Source organism: Mesoplodon bidens, assembly GCF_964165515.1.
Source record: "Mesoplodon bidens genome assembly, chromosome: 18".
Taxonomy (NCBI): domain Eukaryota; kingdom Metazoa; phylum Chordata; class Mammalia; order Artiodactyla; family Ziphiidae; genus Mesoplodon; species Mesoplodon bidens.
Window position 1 is genome coordinate 49,293,987 of NC_138175.1, and position 18,536 is coordinate 49,312,522.

Here is an 18,536-nt window from a genome sequence, read left to right on the forward strand (position 1 = left end):
CACACTGGGGGTTGGGAGGAGAGGAATATGTCCTGTCAGTAGTAGATTCCGCCTGGCCAGGTACGGGATTCACACCAGCTGTGAACCTGTTGGCAGTGCATCCGTACTCTGCACATTGCATTTGCCCTGGCTAGCCGGTAATGGGCCGTAGTCACCTGCTGCGTCTGATGGGTTTGCAGTATCCACAAGGGATTCACACCAGGTGTGAGGAGAATGCCACCAGCCTATTGCAGATTCTTAATGCCTGTAACATTCGCACTACCGGTGAGAGAGTATACTGTGACGTGGCCAGTTCACTCTGGGCTAGAGGGAAGTATCAGTTGTCCAGTGGGATTCACTGAGTATGAAGGAGATTCACGTTATCCATGAGATTCACATTATGCACTGTCCACAGAAGGTTTGCCTTGAGAGGGGGGGAAATTTCACTGTCTACAAGTTCACACTGGAGAGGACTCTTACACTGTTACTTATGCTATTATGTTATGACATATTATCTTATACTGTCATAACTACTATTTTAATATCATTCTAAAAGAGAGTTTGCACTTCCATGTTGAGTGGGCCCTGAGTTGAGGGAAATTTTACAGGGCTGTTTATACTGTGCCCATTGGGTAGGGGTTGGGTGTGAACAAAGTTTATGTTCGTCAGAGAGTTCCCGCAGCCCACTTAGGTAGACCCTTGGAGAATGGTTCGTGCTGTCCCACAAGGGGTTCACAGCAGCCACAGAAAGTTCCCCATGCGTGGAGATGTTCACTGTCCATGTTAACATTGTCACAGATATGAAAGAGATTAATTATACTGGCCATGGGGAGACTCACACTGCATGAAAGTTCACATTGCCCTGACAACTTACATTGTGTTGGGGGGAGGAGGATTTCCATTGATTGGGATGGTGTTTCGTGTTCCACAGTCAGTTCACGTCAGGTGTGAGGGCGAATTAGACTCAATGGGGAGATCTGTACTCTCCATGAAGGAATTCACCCTGCCTAGGAAGCACAGGGGGTAAAAGAGGGTCTCTACTGTCTGTTCAGGATTGTCTCTGGCCATGGTGTGTTTTTTTTTTTTTTTTTTTTTTGCGGTACGCGGGCCTCTCACCGCTGCGGCCTCTCCCGTCGCGGGGCACAGGCTCCGGACGCGCAGGCTCAGCGGCCACGGCTCACGGGCCCAGCCGCTCCGCGGCATATGGGATCCTCCCAGACCGGGGCACGAACCCGTATCCCCTGCACCGGCAGGCGGACTCCCAACCACTGCGCCACCAGGGAGGCCCCATGGTGTGTTTTTAATGTCCACAGAGGAACCCCCACTGCCTATTCGAGTTACACCATGCATAAAGGAGACCCATCTGTGGGAATCCACACTGTCCCAGGCCTATTTCACCTGTCCCTGGAAGAATTACATAAAATGTAGTTAACTTACACAGTTCATTGAAATTACACTTTCATGTGGAGTGGGGGCTGATGTTTCAGGAAGAAGAATAACACAGGCTTAGCCAGGTTGCTCAGGGTCAAACTGAGCTGGGCTTCTTCCCAGTTGTGTGACCTTGGGCAAATCACTTAATCCCTCTATGCCTCAATTTCTACATCTGTAATGGGATAATTTTTTTTTTAATCCTATGGCATAGGGTTGTCGTGAAGACGTAATGAGTTAAGATGTGCAAAGCATTTAGGTCTGTGTCTCTAGCAGGGTAAATCCTCAAAAACGTGAACTCTTGCTGTGATTATTCTTACTCAGAAGGTGCGTATCACTGCCTGAAGAGCCTATGCTGCCACAACCTTACTGGTAACCTGTCCGTGTCATTTGTATGTGTTGTAGTGGTGCTGGTGGTGGTGCTTTTTGAAAGGATTCCAGGGTTCAGCATATCTGTGGGGCATTTATCAATCCATCAGGAGCCATTATGGTCTACTGCTTGATGTCTCAGCTGTAACAGTTTTTAGCTGTGTAGCCTTGGGCCTGTACCCTCTCTCATTCTCACTCTCCTCATCTGAAAAATGGGGATCATTAGAATATCTAGCTCATAAAGTTGTGGTAAGGATGAAATGAGATGCTGAATCTAGGGCCTTGCATATAGTAAGTGCTCAATAAATGGGAGCGGTGATTTTTATATGCCCTATCCTGCACTGGACTCTGGGAAATCCCTGCCATTCAAGAAGTCACCATTTCTTGGCCTTTATTTGGGGTCTAGTGTCGATGATGGGTTACACCACCCTTCAGGGAGTCATGCTATCCTAATACGTGTGTGTGTTGAAGGGGAGTTGGGTAACATTTTATTGGAGAGTTAAGACTTTCCGGGTTGGGGGGGATTAGTATAATTGTATGAAAATTACAAAAGCCCAGAGGGTTGTTTTTTTTTTTTAATGTTAACAGTCTTTCAACTTTAGTGAATTTTTTTATAACTATTATCAGTTAGATTTCACTTCAGACACAAGTAATAGAAATCCAAACAACAGTGGCTTAAATAAAATAGAGATGTACTTTTCTCTTACCTCTGAAGAGACTGAATCACCTTCTGGTCTTTTCAGTCATACTTAGCTCCTCTGCCTCAGTGGCTGCTGGAGCTCTTGCCATCCGCTCCAAGTTCCAAGCAGGGATATGGGACATAAGGGTTTGACACTTTGAATCTTTTACCTTTTGGAAGCTTCTGTGGAAGCCCCACTCAGTCCGTACTTCTTACATCTTATTTGCCAGGTGTGGTATTTGGTCACCTCAGTTTGAGCCTAGAGGGTTTAACTGGAACAGGGAATTTCTTCCTGTCTACGGGAAAGGGCTACATTATCCATGACTTAATAAAACTGACAGTGACATTGGGGTTTATTACACCCATTGGTTGAGTCTACACTATTCACAGAGTGGTCCACCCAGGCAGGTGGCACTATCCACGCAGGGGCACAATGTCCTGCATGAGGCCATGCTGACTCTGGGGCTACATTATTCCCATGAAGGCTCACACTGCTTATTGAGGTAATCCTGTTTATATGCACTACACTATGCATGTGAGGTTTACCCGGTTGTGGGAATTGACCCTACTGCTAGAGGAATTCACACAACACAACGTTGAACAAGTTATGCCTCCTCTGTGGTAGCACACACTAAGGAGGGGACAAGGGCTTCCCTAGTGGCGCAGTGGTTAAGAATCCGCCTGCCAATGCAGGGGACACGGGTTCGAGCCCTGGTCTGGGAAGATCCCACATGCCGCGGAGCAACTAAGCCCGTACACCACAATTACTGAGCCTGTGCTCTAGAGCCCGTGAGCCACAACTACTGAGCCTGCGAGCCACAACTACTGAGCCCGCAAGCCACAACTACTGAAGCCTGCGTACCTAGAGCCCGTGCTCCGCAACAAGAGGAGCCACCGCAATGAGAAACCCATGCACGGCAACGAAGAGTAGCCCCTGCTCGCCATGACTAGAGAAAGACTGCGTGTAGCAACGAAGACCCAATGCAGCCAAAAGTAAAAAAATTTATTTAAAAAAAAGGAGGGGCTTCCCTGGTGGCACAGTGGTTGAGAGTCCGCCTGCCAATGCAGGGGACACGGGTTCGTGCCCTGGTCCGGGAGGATCCCACATGCCGCGGAGCGGCTGGGCCCGTGAGCCATGGCCGCTGGGCCTGCGCATCCGGAGCCTGTGCTCCGCAGCGGGAGAGGCCACAACAGTGAGAGGCCCACATACCGCAAAAAAAAAAAAAAAAAAAAAGGAGGGGACAAGCCATTTGTATGGGGGGGTGCACGTCGTTCATTTGCTTTCTCACCATCTATATGAGGCTCACACTGTTTTTGAGGGTTACACTGCCTATGTGGGGTTTACACCGTTTATGTGGGTTGCCCTGTTATATAGGTCCACACGGTTTATGAAGTACTTTTGGATGAGGCTCAGATCATTTATGAGAGCTAGCCTATCTGGACAAGGTTTATGAGAGTCACGCTGCCTATGTTGGGGTTCACACTGTTTTTAAGCATTACACTGTCTAGTGGGGGTTTACACTATCCGTGTGAGAGTCACACTGTATATGGGGTTTACATCAGTTACGGACACTGTCTGTATGGGATCTGGTTGTGGGGTTATACCAGCTGTATGCAGACTCAGTTCACTTCAGCAAATACATATCACCAGCCTACGCTATGACAGACCCTGGTCTAGGCACTGGTGATAAAGCAATGAAGAATGTGAAGAATACGGATCAAGTCCCTGTCTTTGTGGAACTGACATTGAGTAGGACAAGTTCATCTTTTATGGAGGTTTCCCTGTTTATGAGATTCACATCGGGATTCATACTCTTTAGGGGGTTGCACTGGCATCGACTGTCCAGGAGGGTTTCTCTGTGTGTACGGAGCTACATTTTATTGGTATTACATTGGGCATAAGGGAGTTCACTGTCCAAAGATGAGCTTATCCATTCATTATTGATTGCCATGCTCTGGGGATACTATAGGCAACAAAACAGACAAAAATCCGTGCCCTCTTAGAGCTGATATTATGGAGGAAGGATTCAAATGACAAGCAAATACATTATGTCAGATGATGCTAAGCGCTATGGAGAAAAATCGTGCATACGAGGGACACAGGGATCTAGGAAGGGGGCTCCAATTTAAAATATAGTGGGGCTTCCCTGGTGGCGCAGTGGTTGAGGGTCCGCCTGCCGATGCAGGGGACGTGGCTTTGTGCCCCAGTCCGGGAGGATCCCACATGCCGCGGAGCGGCTGGGCCCGTGAGCCATGGCCGCTGAGCCTGCACGTCCATAGCCTGTGCTCCGCAACAGGAGAGACCACAACAGTGAGAGAGGCCCGCGTACCGCAAAAAATAAATAAATAAAAAATAAAATAAAATAAAATAAAATGTAGTGGTCAGGGACTTCCATGGTGGTCCAGCGGTTGAGATGCCACATTTCCACTGCAGGGGGCAGGGGTTTGATCACTTGTCAGGGAACTGAGATTCCCACATGCCACGTGGTGTGGCAAAATATATATATATATATATATATATATGTATATATATATATATATATGTATATGTATGTAGAGCGGTCATAGTCCAATTTATTGGGAAGGAGGTTTGTTTATTTTATTTTTTAATTTTTGGCCACACACTGCGTTGCTTGCAGGATCACAGTTCCCCAACGTGCCCTCAGCAGTGAAAGCATGGAGTCCTAACCACTGGACCACCAGGGAATTCCTGTGAAGGTGATTTTTAAATAAAAACCTGAAAGGGATGAGGGACAGAGCTAGGCAGACCTCTGGGGGGAAAGTCTTCAAGGCAGATGGAATAGCATGGGCAAAATCCCTGAGGGAGGAATATGCCTGGCATATTCTAGAAACAGCAAAGAGGCTGGAGCGTAGTTGGAAAAGAAATGAAGGGGAAAGGTGGGAAGTGAGGTCAGGAAGGAAGGGCCTTGCAGGCAGGGAGCTGTAAAAGCAAGACGTTGGCTTTTACTTCCAGTGAGCAGAGGGGCTATTGGAGGGTTTGGGGCAGCAAAGGGATGTCATGTGGTTGACTAAAACCATTCTGGCTGCTGATAGAGCACAAACTATAGGGACCAGTGGCAGCAGGGAGACCAGTGAGGAGCCCCTAGACCAGGATGGTGGTGGCAGGGGAGGGTGGCTGATTCTGAAACAGCTGAAGGAAGAGCTAGCGGATGGGAGTTCCCTTCAGATTGGATGTAGGACGAGAGAAAGGAATTCAGGATGATTCCAAGGTATTCAGCCTGAGCAACCAGCAAAATGGAGCTGCATTTCCCTGAGATGGGGAGGACTGGAGGTGGGGGGACAGTCCGGGGGAGATCCAGAAGACCATTATGACTTGGAAAACTCAAGAAATCCAAATGGAAACACTGATGAGGCAGTTCAACATGTGAGATTGGAGTTCAGGGTAGAGTCCTGAGATGGAGATAGAAATTTGGGTGTAATCAGCATAGAGACGGTATATGAAACCGTGGTCCTGGTGGAGATTGTCAAAGGAATAGGTGTAGATGGAGAAGAGAAGAGGACCTGGGACTGAGCTCTGGGGCCCTTCAGCTTTTCAAGTCAGGGAGATGAGGAAGGGTGATACTATAAAGGGGTTACATTTTCTGTTTGGCAATGGTTACACTGTTTAGGTGACTCTGCTCTCTAAACAGTGTGGGTGGGTCCCACTATTTCTAAGGGAATGACAATAGAGTAGTAGTGGTTCGTTATTGCTTATATGGGTAATGGGTGGGTTGCAATTTTGATTTTTGTCGTCCACACAGTTTCCTTTCTAGGTGTGAAGTCTGTGAAGAGTTGTGACTTCTGTGGGGATACGTTCTATCCATGCCTTTGCCTGACAACAATAGGATAAATGTTATCTGTGTCAGGACAGTAAACTGGAACAACAACTACTAGGTCCATGGGAGTCGGGGTGTCCTCACTGTCCAGACAGAGTTGTTTTCTCCATGGAGTGTTACACTATTCATCCCAGGCACATCCTAGGTCTGTGAGAGGCTGTGCTTTTTACCAGTCCCAGGGGCATTTGTGGAGGCTTTCCATAGTGAACTTGCTCATTGGAGTTCACATGGCCTTGGTTGGATGGTATATGTTCAAGGAATGACCAGTGGTGATGGATAGTTTCCATCACAAGTTCACAACATCTAGGTGTTTCACATAGGAATGGTGGGGTTCACCATCCCTGGGGGTGGTTTTCAGTGTTCACAAGACAACTGAAGTATCCAAGACAGTCCACACTTCTATGGTGGAGCCACACAGACCCCTGAGGGGTTATAATATCTGTGGACACACCATTTTCACCAGGCACTCCCATTCTCTGTGGATGGCTGAGAGTCTCCCATGAGGCATACCCACCATCTATGATTGTGTTTCACAGAAACTGTGGGATTGAATTATCCAGCTGGGTCAGGGTAGGATTATGCTATTAAACAGGAAATGTCACTGTCAGTGCTGTGTGTTTATTGCCAACAGTTGGAGTCTGTAGGGTGGGGGGTGCTCACCTCATCCACGGGGTATATCGTTCACTCTGCTAATAATTATTACCAGTATTTATTGTGTACTTACCTCAAATCTCTGATTTCTCACAACAACCTAATCATGTAGGGCCTATTAACATCTCCATTTTACAGATGAGGAAGCTGAGGCTCAAAGAGATAAATTCACTTGCTCTATGTCACGTACAGGAAATAGCAGAGTTTGGGTTGCCGCCCCAACCTCTGTCTTGCTGGCGGGAGTATGGAGGTCACTGAAGCTGTTATAGACCTATTATCTTTTAAACTTTGCATCGTCTTTTTCTGAGGGAAGGGGGCAGTAAAAGAGGTGGTAAAATATAGTGGTTAAGGGTGGTGACTTTGAATTGGATAGGTTGGGTTTGAATCCTGGCTCCAACACTTCCTGAACCTCATTTTCTTAATCTGTAAATGGGGCTAACAATAGTAATTCCCTTCTTTGGGGTTTTGTGAGGATTGAATGAGAAGATGTCCCGACAATGCTTGGCCCAGTGCCTGGCACATCATGAGCGAGAGCAATTCAGCAATTCGGGAGGGAGCTGTTATAATAACAATGATGATGATTATCATTGCTGGACCACACTTCTCCCAGAGGGTTACAATATCCATGGGGGAGCTGCACTGTCCGTAGGCAAGGTGACATAATTCCCCAGGGGGGTGATGCTTCCTGGGAGGCCTTGGTCTCCCTGAGGAAGAGGCCTGAGACTTCTGAGGCACTGGTGAGGTTCTGCTCTAACACCGCTAGGAACCCAGCAACAGAGGCTGGGCTTGAAGCCCTAAGCACCCAGAGCCTGACCCTTCAGGCCTTCCCTCTCTATGGCCTGGTCATCTCTGTCTTCTTGATTTCACTCTCTCTGAGCATCTCCCCCCGCCCTCCCCACTTCGTTTCCTTTGGTACCTCAGAGTCTTTTCTGAGACTCTGTTTCCAGGATCAGCCTGTGAATACAGCTTCTATTTGCCCTCTACTGTTGGCCATCTGATCATTGCTGATTTCCTGTTTCCCAAAGCCTCAGGCTCCATCCATTCCTCCCAGCTGCAGAGAACAGACTTAACACTGCCCTACGCGCTGGCCTTCATCCTTAAGCCCTGCCTTCCTCTCTCCTGGCGACCCCCCAGTGCCCCTTGGGAGCACATTTGTTCCGACTTTGCTCACCCCCTCGCATCCTGACCCCATCCCCGGAACCCCCTGCCCTGGAGGTGGAGGTGTGGGTACCTCCGGCGCCAGCCGTGTCCCCAGGACAGCTGCAGTCTGGGGATGGGGGGGCGGGCTACCGCGTGCATTCTCTCTGGTCACTTCCTCCCCAGTTGGGACTGGGGCTATCTGGAAGGCCAAGACCCCATCCCTGGAGGAACGGAGGGCACAGCCGCCTCCCTATTTCCGATGCTGGGAAATGCTTACCACCCATTCCACCCCACCCCTGGACAGCTGCCCCCATTCAGGCTCAGGATTGTTGGTGGGGGGACATGGTGAGCCCAGCCTGGGAAATGCTGTGGTCTGGATCATCCTCCAAGGTCCTGAGCCGGCCCCCCTGCAGAGAAAATTCTGCCTCCTCCCAAAAGGTCCATACTCCTCCTCACAAAAGTTTCTGACACTCATCAGAAGGTACCCCCCAACCCCTCTTACAGGCTTCCAAAGAAAATCTGGACCCCGCAGTGGGCAGGAGAGGAGGAGGGGCGGCAGGTCGCGAGTCCTGAGGACTTAAGTTATCTTCAGACTTGGAGCCTCAGAGAAGGGTCATGACCCCCCGGACCCCATCCCACCCCAACCCCCTCCTTCCCTCCTCCCCCGTCGCGCGGCCCCTTTAAGCCTAGAGCCGGCCGGTCCTCAGTGGCTGCGCGCCGACGAGTGTGTGTGTGTGTGTGTGTGCGTGTGTGTGTGCGTGTGTGTGTGTGCGTGTGCGTGCGCGCGCGTGTGTGTGTGCGAGTGCGCGGGGAGGAGGCGGGCGCAGTGTCTCCATGGCGACGCGGCGGTGACGTCGCCGGCCGGGGGGCGTGGGCGTCCCGGCCCCGGAGTGCGATATTAACCCGGGAGGCGGCGGCGGGGAGGGGAGAGGCTCTGAGAGGCGAGGCCGGGTGAATCGGCGAGGGCGGCCCGACGGGCTCGGGACGGGACGGGGCAGCGCGGGCGCCGGGAGCTGCGGCCCGGAGTCGGGGCGCCTCGCCCCGGGCCCCCCAGCATGAAGACCCCGGCGGACACAGGTGGGGGCGGGGGCAGCACGTGTGGGGGAGACTTGTTGCCCCGGGAAACCAGGCGGAGAAACTTTGGGGGGGGCTGAAGGGTTCTGGGGGAGCCCGAGTGATCCCCAGTTCCTGGGGACCCCCAAGCACTCCAGACCTGTTGCTTCTTGCGGCGCGAGCGGGGGTGTGCACCGGACCCCCAATTCCTGGCTCTGGGCGCAGTGATATGGGTGCTGCGAGTCCTGGTTCTCTCCTTGCCTGGACCCCGAAAGCTGGGCTCTCCCTCACTCCCGGGATCACGGGGGTGGCTGGGTTCCTCCCCGCCGCTCTGTCACGTTGCACTCTGGGGGCCGGGACGTGTGCGGGGTGTGTGTGTGTGCGGGGGGGCTGTCCACAGGGCCCGCTATCCCAGGTTCCGCGCTGCGCGGTCCGGCCCGTGACCTTCACCGCGATGCGTGCCCCGCACCGGCTTAGAGGGGGATACAGGATGGCCTCTAGGAGGAGGGCGTGAGTGGGGAGCCCGGGACTCGGGGACCGGGCTGCACCGCCCCTCCCCCGCCCGTCTCCGCCGGCTCCTCGCTCCCCCGCCCGCGCCGAGTCGCAAAGTTCCAAAGCGCAGCCCGAACGTTCGAAAAAGGAACTTTTTGTTTCCGACCTTAGAACGCGCGGCTTTAAGGTCGCTCGGGAGAGACCTGGGAACCCTCCTCCCTAGCCTCCGGGGACTCGGGGTTGGGGAGGGTGGGGAAGGTGGGGGTGGACGCGGAGGCTTCCCCCCCTCGACCCCCTCCCTCATCCAGCTCTTCTCTTTCAACCGGCCGTCTCTTCCCTCCGCCCCCCTCTTCCCCGCCAACTTGCTCCTCCTTAAGGGGCCAAGGCTCCCCTCCCCCCCCGGTCGGCGGGCGGGGGGCAGCAGGATTAACCCCCCCCCGGACTTTCCCCCTTCCCCTCCCCCGCCGCCCCCGGGCTCTCGCTGGCTGGACTTTGCGCCCGAGCGCGCTGGGGGAGGGGTCCCAGCCGCCCCCTGCCCGTCTACCCCGTCGGAATCCGGCCCGGGGCGGGGACGGGGGAGGGGGAAGGGGGCCAGGCGCCGCTGTTCAAACTTGTTTCCTTCCCCCGGCGGCGGCCGCGGCTAGGGCTCCTGTGTGAGGGTGTGTGCCCCGACCGGCCCACCCACCCTGCCCCCCCGTCGCTCGGCGGGTGGGGGCGGCTCTTAAAGGGCTCCGAGCCGGGCTCCGGCGCCTGGGGATTGGGGCCGAGGAGGGGGCTGGGCGTGGGGCAGGGGTTCGGAGTGCTGTAGGGTCAGTCACGTGCGTCCCACATACTCTCTGGCTCCCAAAGGCTCCAGGGCCGCTGGGCCTTGGGGGCAGCAGGAGCCTCCCCTCGCCGGAGGAGGGGGCCGAGGCACCCAGACAACCCCGCCTCGTCTTCCCTCCCTGCTACGGGCCTTCGCCTGGTGGGACCGGCTGGGCCGCTCCCCCAACCCAGTCTTGGGGCCGCGCCGTGTGTGTTCTCTGGCTGGGGGAAGGGGCGGGGGCCTGTACTGGTCTCCCAGTCGGTCCATGGGTCCATCTGCCTCCTGGCTGGCCGCTGCGCGCCCCTCCATCCGATCCTCCATCCCGGCCCCTCTCTCCTCTGCCGCGGCTGTTTCCCACTTCCTGTTTTCTTCCCGGCTCTGGCGCCACCGAAGGCTGCCTGGACTGGGGGAGGTGGCGGGGCCCCCCAGGAGGCCGGCGTGTTCTTCCTCTACCACTACCCCTCCCTTCCGACCCCCAGAGTCCTTTTAAAAAAAGTTTGGGCAGTTATGTGAATTTGAGGGGTGCCCAAGAATTCTGCAGACCCCCCTCCCAGGTTTCCACAGTCTGTCTGGGAGATTCCCTACCCCGCCTCCGTGGGACCCAGGTGTGCCTTCTGGGACCCCGCCATCCCAGCCCTTCCTGTCTGCTGCTTCTTCTCCACCCTGTCTGGCAATGTCCTCAGCTCTTCTCTCCGTGTCAGCTGCTCTGTTTCTGCCTTGCTGTCCCCTCATGCTCCAGAGGTCCTGCACCCCCAAGCTTTCTTGGTGCGGGCCGGGTGGTTCCCTGTTTTAAGCACGTGGACCCATACACAACACACACTCACACATGCTCCCCTTGCCCGTGCCTGGCTCCTGGCTCCAAAGCCTGGGGAACAGAGCCCCATTGAGACACCCTGACGTCACCCCTCATCTTCCTTCTCCCCCCAAAGCTGGGAACAGGCCCTCATGTATGCCATGTCCGATGAGGAAAGCTGGCTATGGGGTGGGCCTGGGAATAGGGAGGGCCCTTGCCACGAGTGGGAGCCAGGGTTCTGGCCCGGGAGGGGGTTTGTTCAGGGAGGGGGCTTAACTAGGGGGCCTGGGTCAGTCCCGGGAATGCAGCTTGAGGCCTTTCCAGAGCCCCCCACCTCCCTTCCCTTTGTGTTGCATGTAGTCTCTCTCACTCCTTCTCTTCTGCAAAGTTTATTTTTAGCCTCCTGCTCCCCCGCTCCCAGGACTGTCGCTGCACACACGTTGCCTGGTTACCGGGACAAGGAGGCTGGGGCGGGTGGGCTGGGAAGGGTGGCTTTAATTTTGGGGGGAGGGTGGAAATCAGTACACACCCCAGCTCTAGACTGATGTCTCAGGGGCTTCGGCCCCCACCCCGAGTCCGAGAGCCAGATTGGGGTTTAGGTGGGGGGGAGCGCAAAGCTTGGTGCCCTGAAGGCAGACAGGAGTTTGGAGGAGGTTGGAGGGTACATGGAGCGGGCGGACTCTTGGGTTCCCAAGGACCTCTGGGCCCTGAACAAGACCCTCGGACCTGGGTTCTCTAGCAGGGTGAGCATAGAGGGGTGAACACCTGGATTCCCAAGAGAGGGATGGGGCTGTGGATGCTGGGGGTCCATGGAAGGTGTTGTCAGGGGCTGTCACTTCTGAATGGAGCAGGGGCTGCTGGTACATATAGTACCCTGGGTCTGTGACCAGCTGGAGGTCATATGGTCATAACCCTGGAGCCCTGAGGGGCTGGTTTGAGGCTGGAATTTCTGAATGAGGCAGGGACCAGGTGGGGAATGCTGGCCATCCCAGTCTACCCAAGGCCAGGGCTCAGGGAGCTGGGTGCCAGTAGAGGTTAGAGTCGGCTCTGATTTAGAGTGAGTGGCCCCTGTGGGAGTAGGGACTGCTGATCCCCTGTGTCCCCATGGGGAAGGATCCCCTGTTGGATTCCAGACTTGGGTGGAGTCTTTGGGGGAGGTTCCATGTTGCCCCAGGCCTGGTTGGTACCTGCTTGAGCTGGGGTGTGGGCCAGGGCCAGGGGAGGGAGGCTGACCCTTGCAGCCTGATTGGGACTTGGGACCCCGCCCATCCTTAGCTGTCCACCTTGGCCTTCTCCCTCTAGTGGCACCAGGGCTTCTGTCTTGACTCCCCCCTTCTCTTCCTCCCTTCCCCTCCTCCCGCCCCTCCATTACCGGCTGCCTAGTGCTGAATTATTGATGACCCCTGATTACCCGGGGGTTTGGGAAATGACAACAACCGCAGCCCCCCCAACTCTCCCCCCCAGGCTGCCCACCACCTCTAGGGACCAGCCAGCCCACCACCAACCTCTACCCAAGGTTAATGCTGGGGGCGGGTAGGTAGGTGGGCAGGGAAGAAGCTGAGGATGAGAAGGCAGAAGGGGGAGCAGGCTACAGCTAGCGGTGCCTGTGCAGTCTTGAGGCCCTCCAGCCAGGTTGGGTCCGTGCGCCCGGGTCTGGGTAGGGCAGTGCAGCACAGAGGGTCCAGGGCTTGATGGGGGGGCGGGGGGGCGCTCTCTCAGACAGTCTGGGTTTCACTCTCCAGGGAAGACAGAAGCCTCTGTGTGTGCAAGCGCTGACCTCATCGTCAAGCAGCCACCCCACCCCTCCTGGTCCTTTTAAGAAAAAAAAAAAATCCTCCTTTCGGGGCCTAGGGTGGGAGTAAGGGCTCTGGTAGGTCTTGGGAGGGAGACTGTGTATGTTCCCAGGAGGGGAACAGAGAAGGTCGTGTGGCGGTGGGGGGGGCCGGCGTGATAGTGACTGACCCTGAACGGGAGTGCGGGTGGGCTGGGTGGGGGGGCTAGCCCCAACCCGTCTGGCCACGTGTGCCCCTTCCTGCCCCTCCCCCACTGGCAGCCTTGCCCGCCGGCCTGGCTTGGTGCCTGGCCCCCTGGCACTGGCCCCGGGACCCGCCGCCGACGGTTTCCTGTTTCTCCCGGTGTCGCTGGAGCAGGCTCCAGCTTCCCCTCCCCCCAGCTCCTGTCTAGCCCCCCTCACACACAGACAGACACACACTGTCTCCCTCTGACCAGGTCCTGGCTTGGCAGGGGGAGACGGATTTCCCCACGTTAAGGGTGGGGTAGGGGGTGGACCCTGGGATGGGCCCCAGGGCCCCAGACTTGGCGCCCTGACCCGGGGCCGCACCCCTGCCTCCTGTCCCCAGGGTTTGCCTTCCCGGATTGGGCCTACAAGCCGGAGTCATCCCCCGGCTCGAGGCAGATCCAGCTGTGGCACTTTATCCTGGAGCTGCTGCGGAAGGAGGAGTACCAGGGTGTCATCGCCTGGCAGGGGGACTACGGGGAGTTCGTCATCAAGGACCCCGACGAGGTGGCTCGGCTCTGGGGTGTCCGCAAGTGCAAGCCCCAGATGAATTATGACAAGCTGAGCCGGGCCCTGCGGTGAGGAGGGCAGAGGCCCCTGGGCAGATGTGGACAGCCCCCCACTGGTTGGGAGCCCCTGGCCCATGGGAATAGGCTTTGGGTTTGCCTTCCGGGTCCAAATCACAGCTGCGTGACCTTGGGCAAGTCCCAGCCCCTCTCTGAGACCATTTGTCACACCGAGGTGTCCTGAGGAGAGAATACAGCCAGGGACGTGGCCTCCAGTCTGGCCCCAGAACTGAGGGGAGAGCTGGTCTCCACCCTCTGGACCTTGATTTCTCTCGGGTGGCCCATGTTTCTCGGTCACCCTTTGCGAGCAGCACTCACACGTGTCAAGGTACGGGGTCTGGACTTGGGTCCCGTGTGACTGACCGTCCGATGGTGTTTCTACATCCACAGCTATTATTACAACAAACGTATTCTGCATAAGACTAAGGGGAAACGGTTCACCTACAAGTTCAACTTCAACAAACTGGTGCTGGTTAATTACCCTTTCATCGATGTGGGGTTGGCTGGTGAGTACAAGGGCCGGTAAGCATGGCCTCAGAGGGACGCCAGGGTCTGTCTGGATGTCCAGGCGGGGCTGGGGGCCTTGACATCGTGTCTCCCCTCTCCCGCCAGGGGGTGCGGTGCCCCAGAGCGCCCCGCCAGTGCCGACAGGCGGCAGCCACTTCCGCTTCCCTCCCTCAACGCCCTCCGAGGTGCTGTCTCCCACCGAGGACCCCCGCTCACCACCGGCCTGCTCTTCATCCTCATCCTCCCTCTTCTCGGCTGTGGTGGCCCGACGCCTGGGCCGAGGCTCTGTCAGTGACTGTAGCGATGGCACGTCAGAGCTGGAAGAGCCACTGGGAGAGGACCCCCGGGCCCGACCGCCTGGCCCCCCAGAGCTGGGTGCCTTCCGCGGGCCCCCGCTGGCCCGCCTGCCCCACGACCCGGGTGTCTTCCGTGTCTACCCCCGGCCCCGGGGTGGCCCTGAGCCGCTCAGCCCTTTCCCCGTGTCGCCTCTAGCCGGGCCTGGCTCCCTGCTGCCCCCTCAGCTCTCACCGGCTCTGCCCATGACACCCACGCACCTGGCCTACACGCCCTCACCCACGCTGAGCCCTATGTACCCCAGTGGTGGCGGGGGCCCCAGCGGCTCGGGGGGAGGCTCCCACTTTTCCTTCAGCCCTGAGGACATGAAACGGTACCTGCAGGCCCACACCCAAAGCGTCTACAACTACCACCTCAGCCCCCGCGCCTTCCTGCACTACCCCGGGCTGGTGGTGCCGCAGCCCCAGCGCGCTGACAAGTGCCCGCTGCCGCCCATGGCACCCGAGACCCCACCAGTCCCCTCCTCAGCTTCGTCCTCCTCTTCTTCCTCCTCCTCTCCATTCAAGTTTAAGCTCCAGCCGCCCCCACTGGGACGCCGGCAGCGGGCGGCTGGGGAGAAGGCTCTGGCGGGCGCTGACAAGGGCAGTGGCGGTGCCCTCGGTGGTGGTGGCAGCGCAGGCGGGCTGGCCGAGGGGGCCGGGGCGCTGGCCCCCCCCGCCCCCCCGCCCCTCCCACCCCAGATCAAGGTGGAGCCTATCTCGGAAGGCGAGTCAGAGGAGGTGGAGGTGACTGACATCAGCGACGAGGATGAGGAAGACGGGGAAGTGTTCAAGACACCTCGTGCCCCCCCTGCACCCCCGAAGCCCGACCCCGGCGAGGCACCCGGGGCAGCCCAATGCATGCCCCTCAAGTTGCGCTTTAAACGGCGCTGGAGTGAAGACTGTCGCCTGGAGGGGGGTGGGGGTCCCACTGGGGGCCTCGAGGATGAGGGAGAGGACAAGAAGGTGCGTGGGGAGGGGCCTGGGGAGGCTGGGGGGCCCCTCACCCCAAGGCGGGTGAGTTCTGACCTCCAGCACGCTACAGCCCAGCTCTCTCTGGAGCATCGAGATTCCTGAGGGCTGTGGGCAGGGGACCCCCGTTCCCTCCATCCCCCCCATGCCCCTTTTGCTGCCTTAACCCCCCCCATTCCCTGGAGGTGAGGGCAGCTTTCTCGTCTCTTCCCTGCCTCCTCCCTTTCCCCTCCCCCATGTTTTGTATAAAACTTTTAATTTCGTTTTTTTTTTAACTGTGAGGGTGGGTGGGTGCCCAGGGCTGGGGGCTGTCCCCTGTCTCTGTGGGTTTCTAAGCTCCGGGCAGAGTGGTAGGGGGGAGGGGGGAGTTAAGGGGGCCACCTCCATTCTGGGGAATTTATATTTGAACTGAGGCTCTGGCCTCAAAGCCCAGGAACTTTTTTATTACAATCGCTTAGGAAGTAAAGCCTTGTCTCCTTCCCCGTTCTCTGCCTCCTGTACCTCTCTCCCTTTCCACCCCCGGCCATCCTCAGCCCCGATCCTGCCTTCCCTGCCCCTCCAGGGGCCATGAGTGCCTGGGTTTCTCATACCCCCCCACAGGGTTGCAGCAGAGGAGGGAGGAACATGTATGATGAACCAAAAATTCTGTGTGGGGGGGTTGGGGGTGGAGGAGGGTGAGGGGTGCCGCCCATAGGCCACAAATCTCTACAAGTGCCTGCTATCCCTCTCCTACTCCCCACCCCAGCGCCAGTCCAACCCCTTCACCACCAGCTGCTCCTAGGACTAGCCCATAGGCAGGCAGGTGGGAAGGGGGTGCCCTGAAACCAAACTGGAAGCCCCCTCTGCCTCCCAGCTGGGGCCCCTGGGCTGGGGGTCTGTGGTCAAGCCTTATTCTGTATTGGGGACGGAGGGTTGGGGGGAGGGAAAGTTGGGGGCTGCTGGAGAATGTATTCAAAACAATAAAACTTTGGACCTTTGGATGCAGTGATCTGTCCTGGGTGCTGGGTGCAGCCACTGCAGGGCAACAGGCTTTGCTTGGTTCTTAAGGACAGGGACCTAGACTGGACCCCCAAATGGACCTATGGCCAGAGGGCCTAACCCCATCTGAATGGGGCAAATTCAGGCCTGGGAAATGAACTCCTGACCTGGGGCGGCACTTAACCCCTGGGCCTGATGACGAAGGTCTCGGGCATGCTCTGGCCCTCTGACTGCTCCCCTCTTCCATGGGGGATCTGCTCATCCTTGGGAGCCCCTTAGGCTCTTCAACACCACACCATGGCCCTTGCTCTCCTGCCTACAATGCCTTTCTTTGTGAATTCCTAGTCATGCCTCCATGGAGCTCCTTTTGCGCTACATCTGGTGTTCTCCCACACACCACTCTCCTTAGAGGCGCTTATGAATTAATCTGGGAGTCCTTTGGCAACAGGCTTGCAGGGTCTCTTGAAATGTAGACCTTGCAAGGTACCTTAGTGATCTCATCAAACCATGGAAACACTCTTTGCCAGCAAGTTAAGGAGGGACTTGCTAGGGCTTCCCTGGTGGCGCAGTGGTTGAGAGTCCGCCTGCCGATGCAGGGGACACGGGTTCGTGCCCGGTCCGGGAAGATCCCACATGCCGTGGAGCAGCTGGGCCCGTGAGCCATGGCCACTGAGCCTGCGCGTCCATAGCCTGTGCTCCGCAACAGGAGAGGCCACAACAGTGAGAGGCCTGTGTACCGCAAAAAAAAAAAAAAAAAAGAAGGGACTGGCTTCATCGTAGTTGCTATTGATTTACCTACTGTGTGCCAGGTACCTAGTTGGGAGCTGCAGCGCTTTATCTCCAACATCCAGCAAGGTAGGGGCAAGCGGCTCACTTAAATCACTTGCCCAAGACCTTAAGCCCAGCTAGGACTTTAAATGAAGTCTGTCTCTGAAGCCCATGTTCTTTCAACAACCGAGTTCTCCTAAAGCCAGGATCGTTGGATCTAGACCAGGATCTCAAGATCATAGGATCTGAGAGGTGAGCTCCTAAGGCTAGAAGCCCAAGGTGGAGAGCTTGAATCAGAGATGAAAGAATCAGGAGGAGGAATCCAAGCTAAAGGTGCCCTCAGAGGACAGCACAACCCGTTCAGTGCAGGTGAGGTGCTGGAGGCCCAGAGAGGGGAAGGAGTTCCCCAAGGCCACACAGCTGCTAAGAGAGAAGAGTGAGAATTGAGGGCTCAGGGCCTGTTGTGGACTGGCTTCATCGTGAAACATCACCCTGTGTAACTCTGAGGGGGAAGGAACTGGAAACTCCTACCCACTCTCCTTTCATCCTCATTTCATGCCAGCCCAGGGTGGGTGGTCCCAAATGATGCCCGCTGGCAGTGAAGAGACAATCCAGGGTTGGGGTACTGGCAGGAAACTGAGGCTCCCGTGGCGGCCTATGGGCAACTGCTCCCTCTCCTGGGTGATGTAAGTCACTCCCTTAGGGTGGGGGCCGCTGGGCTATTTCTGGAAGTTGGGATGAGGCCTGTCTCCTGGCAACATAGATGCAGCTGAGTTGGTGGTGGTGGTGGTGTGATGGAGAAAGAGGGATGTCATCATTGGAGGGAGGAGGGAGGACCCTGACTAGTAGTCTCAGCACCTGATTCTAGTGCCTTCAAAGCACCTCTGAACCGGGTCTATCGTGGATTTAAAAGCACTCAGCTCCAGAACTGCTCTCCAGGTTATTCCACAGCTCAAGCAGACTTCCTGCCCCAAATTCTGGCTGAGTGGGATGTCACAGGTGGCATCCAGTCTTGAAAATTCCAGCGGCTCCTCTAATCTTTAATGACCCACCCAAATCTATTCACAGTTTCTGCAAGACCATACCCTTGCTCCCTTCCACATCCTCTGGGATCTCTGATAACCAAGTATAAAGCCCTTTATAGATCTCAAGACACTTTTATCAATTAATT

The 18,536-nt window shown here is 56.2% G+C and overlaps 1 protein-coding gene across 1 annotated transcript; it reads left to right on the forward strand.

The window, feature by feature from the left end:
• The first annotated feature begins 9,000 nt into the window (after window positions 1–9,000).
• On the forward strand, window positions 9,001–16,596 carry ERF (ETS2 repressor factor). The gene is made up of 4 exons (XM_081217411.1): window positions 9,001–9,159; window positions 13,586–13,820; window positions 14,199–14,314; window positions 14,421–16,596. The coding sequence occupies exons 1-4, from the start codon at window positions 9,138–9,140 to the stop codon at window positions 15,722–15,724; spliced, it is 1,677 nt and encodes a 558-aa protein (XP_081073537.1). The 5' UTR covers window positions 9,001–9,137; the 3' UTR covers window positions 15,725–16,596.
• The last annotated feature ends 1,940 nt before the right edge of the window (window positions 16,597–18,536 follow it).